At 37.9% G+C, this 13,249-nt stretch overlaps 1 protein-coding gene across 4 annotated transcripts in view; it reads left to right on the top strand.

The window, feature by feature from the left end:
• AGBL3 (AGBL carboxypeptidase 3) overlaps positions 1-13,249 on the top strand; it is a 61,802-nt gene that overhangs the window by 22,484 nt on the left and 26,069 nt on the right. For all 4 annotated transcript variants that reach the window (XM_084896573.1, XM_084896569.1, XM_084896567.1 and 1 more), the window contains 6 exons: positions 2,567-2,729; positions 4,333-4,459; positions 5,434-5,534; positions 5,756-5,862; positions 6,840-6,906; positions 13,037-13,123. In XM_084896573.1, the coding sequence (XP_084752699.1) occupies positions 2,567-2,729; positions 4,333-4,459; positions 5,434-5,534; positions 5,756-5,862; positions 6,840-6,906; positions 13,037-13,123 (652 nt within the window). The remainder of the gene's footprint in view (positions 1-2,566; positions 2,730-4,332; positions 4,460-5,433; positions 5,535-5,755; positions 5,863-6,839; positions 6,907-13,036; positions 13,124-13,249) is intronic.

Raw genomic sequence — 13,249 nt, 5'->3', positions numbered from 1 at the left:
CGGGTGAGGATTCAAAAACAAATCTAAACCTCAATTTTATCATCTATAAAATGGGAACAATAGTACTTACCTCATAGATGGGAAGATTAAATTATTGTTACTAAAGTACCCAGAATAAAATCTGGAACATCGGAAGCTTTAAATGTATTCAGTGTTTCCTCTAATATAAAAAAGGAAAAAGTTGTTAAAAAATATTGAAAATTAGAGATTTTAGTATAAGGTATTAAAATATCTGTAAGAAAAATTGTCAAAGTGTTTCTAAAATGGTATAAATGAATATAAGATGAGAGACCCTAAAATCTTGTTTTACTTCAGAAGTAATAACATTTCTTTGGGAATTAATTACTTAGAAGTAAAGGTTTCTTTTGACTCACAAGAAACAGAAAGACCACTAAAATTGAGAAAATGTGGGTTTAAAAATGTATAGCCTATTTCATATTTAAGGAGCCCATATGATAATCTTGTTTTATAATCTAGTTAGTTCTCTAAAAACTTGAAATGTTGTTCAGTGACTTTATGTCAATCTGTTATTAGAATTTATTGGGCACCAAATAAGAAAGGGGCAATAAGTTAATACATGTAACTGACTTCAATATGAAATTTCACTCTAGTTTAAAAATATATTTTATTGATTTTTTTTACAGAGAGGAAGGGAGAGATATAGAGAGCTAGAAACGTCGATGAGAGAGAAACATTGACCAGCTGCCTCTTGCACACCCCCTACTGGGGATGTGCCTGCAACTCAGGTACATGCCCTTGACCAGAATCGAACCTGGGACCTTTCAGTCCGCAGACCAACGCTCTACCACTGAGCCAAACCGGTTTCGGCAAATTTCACTCTAGTTTAAAGGATATTGTTTCTAATACAAGCCATGCTTTAAAAGTTTTGACTTTAGGTTTTAGTATTTTTGTTATAAAAGTACAGTAGTCTATCATCCACAATTTCACTTCCATAGTTGTTTCCCATAGTCAGCTGCAGTCTGAAAGTATTAAACGGAAAAATTCCAGAAATAAACAATTCATAGTTTTAAATTACATACGATTCTGCATAGCATGATGAAATCTCGCCTTGAACTATCTGGGACATGAACGACCCCTTTGTCCAGCGCATCCATGTTGTATATGTTACCCTCCTGTAATGCATTTAGTAGCCATCTCATTATCACATTGCCAGAGAGATGCCATAAAGTGTATGCATATATAGGGGGAAAATAGTACTATCCAAAGTTTCAGGCATCCACTGGGTCTTGGAATATATCCCCTGCAGCTAAGGGGGAGACTGCTGTAAAACATTTCATATTACTATAAAAACCATTACTAACCTTTTGGTATTTAACCTTCCAGATATAGCAAATAATATAAAATTTTTATTACTTAAGTAATGTAATAATGTTATATAAAGTTTAGAATTGTGGGGAAAAAGGCAGCCCAGCCGACGTGGCTCAGTGGTTGAGTGTTGACCTATGAACCAGGTCACAGTTCAGATTCTCGGTCACGGTACATACTCAGTTGCAGGCTCGATCCCCAGGTTGGGGTGTGCAGGAGACAGCCAATCAGTGATTCTCTCTCATCATTGATATTTCTCTCTCTCCCTTCCTCTCTGAAATATTTTTATTTAAAAAGAAAGAAAAGGCCAAAATGCCCATAATTCTATCACCTTCACAAGCACCACTTTTTTCCCTTTTGAAAACCAACATCTATCAGTTGGGGGGGGGGCCTTATTTTTTTATTACTTTAATATTTATTGAATGTCTAAATTATACAAGCTAAGGATTATGCTCTTAATAATAACTAATAATTTTCTTAAATTATTTATTGTAAATTTACCAGAAAAAAAAAGTCAATTCAAACTTTAAGACCATTTTTCTCAAAATGATATTTACTCACCACATTAATCAAGGATTAATTCATTGGCTTCAGCACCAAATCATAAGACACTCTACTTTTAACAAATATTTTGGGTATTTGTGTGCATAGCATTGTTCTGGATAACTTAAAGCATTCCCTGCCCTTAACAAGATTCAATATCAAAAATATGAAAACTTTCCTCCATAGTGCCAAGTAAATGGTATCAATATTAAGGGCTATAGGAGTTCAGAAAAAGGACAGCTCTATAGCCTCTACTAGTTAGAGAGGAAATGAGACATGAGGTCAGTTTTGGGGAAGATGGGTAATATTTGCATTTACAAAGATGAAGAAAGAAGATATTCCAGTCAGAAATATCTATGTGAGAGTTAATGGAGAAAGATGGTAGAGAACTGTTTTCTGTGTACAACAAAAAGTCAGAATTACATACCAAATCCTGTTGGAAAAAGCGTTGAGAGTAAGGTAAATTTTGTCCTTTTATAATGGAAGGCATTTTGTATTTTATATATGGTTAATGGGAAATTATTTCAGACATTTAAAAATTGTATATTAATAATATGCAGTATAAATAAGAGAAATTGAAAACTAATATGTAAGAAATTTTATTCATTTGGATGTTAGACTTATAAATCTGTAGTTACACCCATGAAAGAAAAATGCAGAAGTAAAATTTAGTAACTTACCCTTTTCTTCTCGGTAGATTGATGGAGAAACGAGAGGTCATTTTATATTGTGACCTTCATGGCCATAGCAGGAAAGAGAACATCTTCATGTATGGCTGTGGCGGAAGTGCTAAGTGTAAAGCATTATACTTACAGCAACGAATCTTTCCACTTATGATGAGCAAAAATTGTCCAGATAAAGTAAGCACTTTTTAAGATTTTAACTTTTCTTTTACTAATGTCCACATGAGACAGCAAAATGGAAAATCTTATTCAGTAAATTGGTTTTTTTATTATTTTGCCTGGTTTTACAGTTGTCCATAAGAAAGCAACTATGGTCGAAACCAGTTTGGCTCAGTGGATAGAGCGTCAGCCTGTGGACTGAAGGGTCCCAGGTTCGATTCCCGTCAAGGGCATGTACCTTGGTTGTGGGCACATCCCCAGTTGGAGGCGTGTAGGAGGCGGCTGGTTGATGTTTCTCTCTCATCGATGTTTCTGACTCTCTATCCCTCTCCCTTCCTCTCTGTGAAAAATAAATAAAATATATTTTTTTAAAAAGCAACTATGTAGAATGTTTAGCAGCCAGTAATTTGAAATATGAAGAAGAAAATACCCATTATCCTGCCACTGTACTTAATGGTAAAAAACAACAACAAAAAATGCACCTGATTGTTTTCCTCCTAAAGTCAAGAACAGGCAAGGATTATTCACTCTTACCCCTTCAATTTGCCTTTTCCAAGAGGTTCTAACAAGTGTAATAAGGTAAGAAAAAGAAATAAAAGACAGATTGGGAAGAAAGAAATAATAAAGATGTCATGGTTGTCTTCATAGAAAATCCAGAGCAATCCATAAAAAACAAGTGACATTTAGTAATGCCTTAGGATACACAGTCAACCCACACAAAACAATTTAATTTCTATATACTCACAATTAGAAACTAACATTACAAACAATACCATTTACTGTACTCCAAAAGAAATGAAATACTTGTGACTGCAAAGGGATAGCATAAAGGAGTGTTTTAGAAGTGATGGGGTTATTTTCTATGCTGATCATGATACCGGTTACACAAATCTACACGTGTTAAAAATTAATAGAATGGAACACAAAAAGTCATTTATTATATGTTAATTTAAAAATAAAATGACAAAAACTTTGTAGATAAGATATAAGTTTTTCAGGCAGCTTTCAAATGATCTTTCACATGAAAATAAAGCATCTCTATTCTGAAAATGTATAACATTAATCTTCATTCCTAAATATGTTTAAGCCCCTTCTATAATTTTTAGTTGTATAATAGGGGTGTCGAACTCAATCAGAGAAGGGGCCAAAATCTAAAATCCAGCCTAAATTGCGGGCCGAATAGTTTACTGAACAGTCATAAACTGACAATGTCATAAACTGACAGCGGAGTGCAGTGATGACAGCGCGGTGCAGGCCACATTGCAAGGCCTGGCGGGCTGGATTTGGCCCGCGGGCCTTGTGTTTGACACATGTGTTGTATAAGATCTTATTCCATCAGTATCAAGAATTATTCAACTGGTTTTGAATATATATGTTATATAGCTAGAAAGTAAAATTTATTGCTAGAATTTAAGTCTGAAGTCCTTAGAAATGTAAATACGTCATTTCTATATTTGAATTACATATAAGTTATTTCCATTGGTCAGGAAACAAAAGCAGCTCCTGAAGTATTAGAGAGAATTACTGCTTTTGCACAACTACTTTTCCATTTTCAACCCTACTTTCTAAGAAAGACATTGTTATAAAAAAAGATGGGTCTCGTTCATTTGCTTCTTTCCAGTTTTCATTCTCAGCTTGCAAGTTTAATGTTCAGAGGAGCAAAGAAGGAACAGGAAGGGTGGTGATGTGGAAAATGGGAATCAGGAACAGCTTTACCATGGAGGCCACTTTTTGTGGATCTACTCTGGGTAAGACCAAGTGTTCTCATTCATGGCTTTCGGAGCTTTGAAACGGAGACATTTTTAATGTAAGATTAATAGAGTAGTAGATAGTTTAATAGTGAGCATTTTCTTCCCACTTAGATGCCTACTCATATCTAATGAATTCTATTAATTGGGGTGAATAAACAAACTCTCACTATATATACCTCTATTTCATCATTTCCCTTTGTAAGAATAGGACATTTTAGCATGCAGACAGAATAACCTAATTGGTGGTTTCATGAATTAAATCTTAATTGCTTGGTTATTGTTGTTTTTACAGGTGACTAATAATTTCAGAAAAAGCATCTTCATACTTAAAATATCAAGATAGAACTTTTTTTAGTGGATTAACTATTTGTAAGGCAAATAGACTATTTGTGAGGCAAATAGTTGGTTTGTTTGTTGGTCAATTTATGTTTTAATGGAAGTACTTGATTCCTTGAACTAAAAATAAGAGTGTTCTGTAATTCTACTTAAGAAATCTTTTAGTCACATCTATCATGTCCTTACAATACTCCATATTAAGATAATTGTCACATTTTTAGAAAATGTATCAATTCAAAAGAAAACTGGACATCTACACATAATTTTTAGAAGCATCTTGAAACTGATAAAATATTATTGATGATGAAAACATTGAAATCATTACCCAGGTTTTTCTTTAAATGATTATTAGATTGTTTATAACTGGTAACCAAGTATTCCATAACTTTCTTATTGAATTTTATTCTGCCTTACAAGATAGATGATCCATGTTAAGTGACCTTTTGTCCATGGTGGAGGGGGAATGAAGGAAAGCAATTAGCTGTTAAACGACATGCCCCAGAAAAGAAAATCCAAAAGACAGGATATGAAATCATATCAGATGTTTTGCTTATGCTTTGTTTTACAACTTAGACCTACCTGCTAAGGAAAAGTTAAGTCATCCTCAAGGGTAGATTAACTTATTGATGTTTTAGGTAATAAACGAGGCACTCATTTCAACACAAAAGATTTGGAGTCAATGGGGTATCATTTTTGTGATTCTCTCTTGGACTATTGTGATCCAGACCGAAGCAAGGTAAGCAAAGTCCGTTTGGTAACACTCCAGTCTACCCAATAACATAACCTGCTTATGGGACTGTGGCAGCTTATTCCTTTTAATGTCCTAGCAACAATGTTCAGGGTATTTTGAGAGTTGATGTCCCAGTAGCTTTTGTTCCAGGATTCTATAAATATTCAATTAATTTAATTAGGAAATAAAGTTATTTTATTATTAACTCACTTATTATTTTCCCCTAGTATTATCAGTGTCTAAGAGAATTAGAAGAAATGCAGAAACATATAAACTTGGAAAAAGTCCTTGATGATTCAGATACTTCTTTGAAAGAAATTACATTGGAGTCTAGGTAAGTCAATATGGTGGAAGTAATGTAATTTGGTGTGCTGTTTTACTGGTGTGCTGTTTTACTGTGCTATTTGTAATATTTCTAAGATATAATTGTCAGTCTCAACTGAAAATACTGACTAAATGTGGAGGAAAATTTTTCCCATGCACATTACTTTGGCCAAACTTGATTTATTTATCTAGTCAACTAATATTAAATGAGCGCCTACTATGTATTATACATAAAAGACATATTCAAATTTTTTTAAAATATATTTTATTGATTTTTTACAGAGAGGAAGGAAGAGGGATAGAGAGCTAGAAACATCGATGAGAGAGGAAGATCAACCGGCTGCCTCTTGCACACCCTCCACTGGGGATGTGCCCGCAACCAATGCACATGCATGCCATTGACCGCAATCGAACCTGGGACCTTTCAGTCCGCAGACCGACGCTCTATCTACTGAGCCAAACCGGTTTCGGCTCAAATTGTTTTTAATGCTGTCATTACCCACAGAGAACTGACACATTTTAAAAGATGTCACATAAATTCTCAAGTTAGTGAATAATAAGTGCAAAATTTAGTGCTAAGAGAATGTTTTTGGAAGAAAAGAGGTACTAATTTTAGTATAGTCCTAAAGAAAAAGCAGAATAAATATTTGATTCTTCCCATTTATTTATAATTTTCAGACTTTGAGTTAGTGCCCCTGTAACCTCCAGTGGTGACTAATAAGTTTATTTGCAGAAGTAGAGTATCATTTTGAACTCAGGGATTTGTTTATATTTGTTTTGTTCCAATCAATTTCAGTCATTATTCTTCTAATACCCTAAGATGCCTAGAACTACCAAACATATACACCACCTTTGTAAACACTCTTCTCATAATTAGAACTATTTCTACCATTCCAGTAAAGTAATAAAGCAAAAGTAACTGTTGCAATTTTAAAATGGCACCAAAACATTCTGTAAATTAAAATAATAATTTATTATTTTTTGTAGTAGCCGAGGCTCTGACAGTTCAGATTCGAATGAGTCTCAGAGTTATATTCTCAAGTTAACTTCTCAGGTATGATTGAAAATTTCTGCATATGGTATGTGTATTCTAAATAGGTAGTCTTATTTGACTAACAATCGGGGGGTGGGAGGAAGGTTACAGTTGTATGATTATTGTGTAGCCAAAATTGTGATTCTCTGATTATGTACCATATCTTTACATCATAGAATTCTCTAACCTTATGGTTTCTTAGCACTCTTATTTTATAGATGAAAACAGTTAATATCCAGAGAGATTAAATTCATTATCAAAAGCCCACCACTTGTTAATGGGAGTTGGTAGCATAGCATACATCACCTGACTGCTAGTCCAATATTTGGTTATTCATTTATTTAACTATCATATGTTGACTCCAGCTATATGCTCTAGGGATAATACATTAAATAAAATAAGACAAAAATCTTTCCCTTTCATTGCTTATATTCTAGTTGGTGGATATACAAAATTAAATAAGTGACGTATATGACATATGAAATGATTAGTGTTTATGGAGAAGATTAGAGTGGAAGAGACCTTTGGTGGTGTTATGTGCTAAATGTGTGTGCTCCCTACCAAGTATGCATGTTTAGACACTGATCCCAGGGTAATGCTATTAGGAAGTGACTAAGACAGCACTCTCTGGTCCTGAGAGTGCGGCGCTGCTGTAACAAATGCCTACAAATGGTGGTGGTGGCTTTGGAACTGGCTGATGGGTAGAGGCTGGAAGAGTTTTGAAGCGCATGTTAGAAAATGCTATTATCATGAAAGGATTTTAAAGATGATCTGGTGAGAGTTCAGAAAGAAAAGAGGGGAATTGTAGAGAATACATAAAGGATCGTATGCAGAATGTTGGTAGAAATGTGACTGTTAAGGGTGGTTCTGATGGGGTCTCAGGCAGAAATGAGGAACATGTTACTGGGACATGTTAGTGGAGAAAATGCAGTCCTTGCTATCAGCTGGCAGAGAACTTGGCCAAACTGTATTTATGTTCTGGTGTTTTGTGGAAAGCAGAACTTGTGACTGATAAAAGTGGATATTTAGCTGAGAAGTGTTGGAGGAGCAGCTTGGTTCCTCCTGACTACTTACAGTAAAATGTAAGAAGAGAGAAATGAATTGAGCAAGGAATTGCTAAGCAAAAAGGAACCAGAACATAAAGATTTAGAAAATCCTCTGCCTGTCCATATTGCAAAAAGAAGAAGGAAGGAAGGAAGGAAGGAAGGAAGGAAGGGAGGGAAGGAGGGAGGGAGGGAGGGAGGGAGTGCTGCACCTTGGGAACCCTTGGGCTGGACACTTTTCCTCTCTGAGCTTCATTTCTGAATATATACTTATATACCATGGGGATTGTAATCTCTTCTCCACTTACCTCACTGGACTGTCATGAGGAGGTTCTGAGCTAATAAACCCAGAAATGTTTCATCAAGTAAGTGATGTCTAAACGGGAAGGGATTGTTATCTTTAAGCTCACGGGTACCCTCGCAGGTGGCAGGTGCTGATTAGGGGAGGAGGGCATGATTGTTTCCTGGGACTGTAGCTCTGGAAGCTTTGCAGAAAGTTCCCCAGGCCTTGGAGGGGCGGGCTCTGGCCAGCAGCCCTGTAGTGGTGGTCGTCCCTGGAGGCACTGGCGGCGGTGGCGGCGGCGGGGGCCGGTTGGGGGGGCGAAAGGGGAGTAACTGTCAAACCTCCCTGCTTGGCGCCATTCTTTAAATTGTATGTGGCCATTTTACAGCTGTACCTGCTCAGAGCCGGGCTCCAATCTCCTGAAGCAGGGCGGGGGCCAGGCCAGGGTGGGGCCAGGTGGGCTAGGGCCGCGGGTTTGGCCGCAGCCTCCTGCAAGATTCAGGGCGCTTGGGCAGCAGAGACTGTGCTGCTGCTGTTGGCAGGAATGCATCTGACCGTGGGGGGCCCTCGGGCCTGCCTCCACCTGAGTCTGGAGTTATAGGGAGGAGAGGCATTCCTGGCCCCAGCGGAGCCCCCCCCATCCTCCCCCCCTCCCCCCAGCAGCAGGGTACCTTGGGGGCGTTGATGGGTCATCGCCTGCGTGCTATTGTTGTGGGTGACCCTGGCAGGGGTGGCAGGGGAAGAGATCAGGAGTCAGAGGTGCGGGTTGCAGCTACCCCCTGTCCGGTCAGCTTCCCTGTCTCCCCAGGGGTGTCGGGCTGGGGTAGGGTGTCCATTCCGGGGGATTGGAAGAGCTCCCCGTGGCTGCTTCCTCTGTCTGCTTTGCAGTCCTGGCTCCTGTCAGGCGCTCTCCTCAGACCCCTGGGAACTTGGCTCCAGCCATCCCGCCCCCGCCCCACTTGGCTCTCCCCAGCTGCCCGCCTGTCAGGAGGCTGCCAGGGCACCCTCTTGTGGGCAGCGCGGTCCCAGGGCAAGGGGTGGAAGTGTGGGGAGCAGTTCCAGTAAAATTTAGTAAATCCTGGGTTTGTGTTGATTTGGCTGCGGGGCTGTGGGGGAGTCTGCCTAGGATGAAATCTCGTGCCTCGTGGCCCCACTGAATGGCTGTGATGTGCCAGCATCCCAGCTAATTTGCAAATTCCTCTATTAGATGGTCTGGCAGTAGATTTGTAAATGTTTATAATTGTTATATCTTGCCGTATTGAACCTTTTATTAATATTTAGTGTCCTTTGTCTCATAATATTTTTAAAGTTTATTTTGTCTGATATTAGTATCATTAGTATCATCATCCCTGCTCTCTTTGGTTCCTATTTGCATGAAATATCTTTTCCATTCTTTCACTTTCAATTTGTTTGTATTTTGCATTTTTTGAGTCTTTTATAGATAGCATATAATTGCATCATGTGTTTTTATCCATTCTGTGAATATCTGTCTTTTGACTAGAAAGTTTAATCCATTTATAATTAAAATACTGATGCAAAGGGATTACTTCTCACACTCTGCTGTTTGTTTTCCATGTGTCTTACAGTATTTTGGTCACTCAGATCACATTACTGTCTTCAGCTGATTTTTTTTGTAGTGAAATGTTTAAATTTCTTTCTCAATTCCTTTTGTGTCTATTCTATAGGTGTTTTCTTTGTGCTCACTGTGGGGATTACATTTAATATCCTAAAGTAATAACACTCTAATTGTGACTTAGTCTGGCTTACCTTCAATAGTGTACAAAAATTCTGCTCTACTGCTGCAATCCCACCACTTTGGTTATCAATGTCAAAAATCACATATACACTAATACTTAATTGTATTAATCTCTTAAATTGTGTAGAAAACAAAATTCAAGGTGTGGCTCAGTTGTTGAATGATTGAGCATCAATCTATGAACCGTTAGGAGATCATGCTTTGATTCCCAGGCAGGGCACCTGCCTGGGTTGTGGGCTCCATCCCCTGTAGGGGGCATGCAGGAAGCAACCTATGAATGGCTCTCTCTCATCATTGATGTTTCTATCTCTCTCCCTCTCCCTTCCTCTCTGAAACCAATAAAAATATATTTAAAAAAAACAAGATTCTGACTTACAAACCAAAGTTACAGTAGTACTAGCTTTTTACAATAATAATAATGGGGGTTTTTCTTTAAATGTTGGTCATTTACCATGTAGAAACAACGTGCCATTTCAAACTATTGTTGCAATAACACTAGCTTTTATTATTGTACTTAATATATTGAGATCTTTAATTCTCCGTATACCTTCAAGTTACTGACTAAAGGGGTCCATTTTCCCAAAAAGCCCAATAAGACACAAACCTGAACTTGCAGCGAAGAAAGTAAATTTATTTCAGGAAGTGGCCCTTGCCTGGAGACAGGTTAGCTAATGCCAAAAAACCTGGCTCCCTGATGGCTTCCAAGGGATGGGTTATAGAGGAGAGGGAAATTACTAATCATGATGATTTAAGGGAGTTAGGGTTGTGCTCTCTACTGATTGGTCAGTGATAGGGAAAGAGGTAGAAGATCAGTGCATCTAGCCCTGTTGTCATCCATGGCCCTTGCTTTGTCTGGTTTCACCAATTTTATGGGCCTTGAGCTGAAACACAGTTATGGTCTATCAATAGATGTTATCTTTAGTTTGATAGAAACTCTGTCTCTGGGATTAACAGACCCATTTAGGATCATCAGACCTGAGGCTTTGTTCCTAAGATTATTTGAGGCTGGCCAGAACCTCAGTGTCCTCAGGGCTTAATGTTTAAGGGAGTGTACCTGCAAAGGAGAGGGAGGCAGGTGTGTCAGGGTGCTGGGTGAGACCAGTTTGACTCAAAAGAAAGCAGAAAGAATGCTAGTAAAGAATGTCATAGTAAAGAAATGAATTTTCTGCGAGGTTACGCTGACCAGTGTCCTTTCATTTCACCTTGCAGAACTCCATTGAAAATTTCTTGCAAGGCAGGTCTAGAGGTCATGAATGCCCTAAGCTTTTGTGTTTCTGGGAATGTCTTCATTTCTCCCCCATTTTTGAAGGACTGTTCTACCCAATATTTTTTTTCCTTTAAGCACTGTGAATATATTGGCATACTGTCTTCTGGCAGTATGCCAATAAAAGTTTCTGATGAGAAATTTGCTAATGATCTTATTGAGAATCCCTTGAATGTAATCTCTCTTGCTGCTTTCAAGATTCTCCTTTAATCTTTGACTTTGAATGTTTGATTATAATGTGTCTTGATGTGGGCTTTTTTATTGCAGATATGTTTTTAAAGTCTTTTAAATTTAAGCATAGTTGGTATACAATATTATATTAGTTTCCAGTGTACAGCACAGTGATTTGATATTTACATACCTTACAATGTCACAGTGAAAACCCATCATAGTATTATCTATACTAATAAAAGCATAATATGCTAATTAGGTTGACATCCTTCCGGATCTAGTTTCGGACTAAGCTGCGGCAGCAGGGGCCCCCAGCTGCCGTAACGGGTGGAGGCCCAGGCCAAGGCGTGGGCGGCCACAGCGATGGTGGGGACCAAGCCCCTTGCACGAATTTTGTGCATTGGGCCTCTAGTTGATTATATTCCCCATCACCTTATTACCTGTCCCCCCAGCCCCCTTCCATCTGACAATTATCAGTTTGATCTCTGTTTTTATGAATCTATTTTTTTCTTGTATGTTTGTGAAAGGTTTGGAGTGGGCTGGAGTCATGCATCTATGGCATGAGGCTGTAATGTATCAAAAGGCTTTTATTTCAAGCGCTTGGGTGCAAATGGGCTGAGTCCGACAAAAAAGGAGTCAGTGGTGAATGAAGAGAGAGTCAGGTTTTTATTACTCTTTATTGGCTGCAAGTTGGGTCTGGTCTGACCATGGTCCTCCCATGCCAGCTGTCTTCTGATTATCCGGGCTATGCTGTGCTCAAGGCTGCAAGCTTTCCTCTAAGCACAATAAGTTTTCACTGCCCCATTTTATTCTCTTTTACCCTTTCAGTTTGTTCATTTGTTTGTGTTTTAGATCCCATATATAAGTTAAATCTTATGATTAACTATCTGATTAACATCATTAAAATGATCATACTACCCAAACTAATCTACAGATTCAATGTGATCCTTATTAAAATACCAATGGCATTCTTCTCAGACCTAGCACAAATAATCCTAAAATTTATAGGGAATTGGTGTGGAATTTTTTATTTCCCCTTACTTGAAATTCATTAAGTTTTTTGGATGTTTACATTCATGTCTTCCATCAAATTTAGGAAGTTTTCAGCCATTATTTCTTAACTAAGATTATTTGATGCTGGCCAGAACCTCAGTGTCCTCAGGGCTTAATGATTAAGGGAGTGCAACCTGCAAGGGAGAGGGAGGCAGGTAGGTCATGGGAATTACACAGGAAACTACTCATGTTGCTCCTCTGCTCCTCAGAACACTCACCAGTTTGCCTTCTTTTTTATACCTTTTAGAGCATCTTATATTTATTTTGTATATAATACCCAGTGTTTTTAGTTATACTTAGATAAAGGAATAGGAAAAGTACTTCTTACAAATGGAAGCCTCAAGATATTTTATGTCTTCATATATACTATCCTTAGTGTGTTGATTAAATGTTGAGTTTTTTTTTAATTCTGTTTATTCTTTAATGTTTTTGTTAATTTTAGAGAGAGAGGAAGGGAGGGAGAGAGAAACATTGAGGTGAGAGAGAAACATTGATCAGCAAGCTGCCTCCTGAACACTCCCCACAGGGGATTGAGCCCAAAACTTGGGAATGTTGATTTTAAATATGATTCTCTTACCTAGATAAAACCCAAGAAAAAACATCTGAGAACAAAGAAGGAAAGAAATTCTACCCTAGCAAGACATCAAAATGCCAGACAAGAGCGAGAGGTAAATAAAGTATCCATTGATCTGGTTGTTAGCAGCTTCGGGGGGAGAAAAAAAAATGTTTGCAAGAGAATGGCAAGTTATTTTCTCTTACATTCCCATACCCTAATTTTTCCTCAGGAAAATTTT

Source organism: Pipistrellus hanaki (genome assembly GCF_964339955.1).
Source record: "Pipistrellus hanaki genome assembly, chromosome: 10".
Classification (NCBI taxonomy): Eukaryota; Metazoa; Chordata; class Mammalia; order Chiroptera; family Vespertilionidae; genus Pipistrellus; species Pipistrellus hanaki.
The sequence above is the reverse complement of the archived record's forward strand: the minus strand, read 5'-3'. Positions and strand labels throughout refer to the sequence as shown.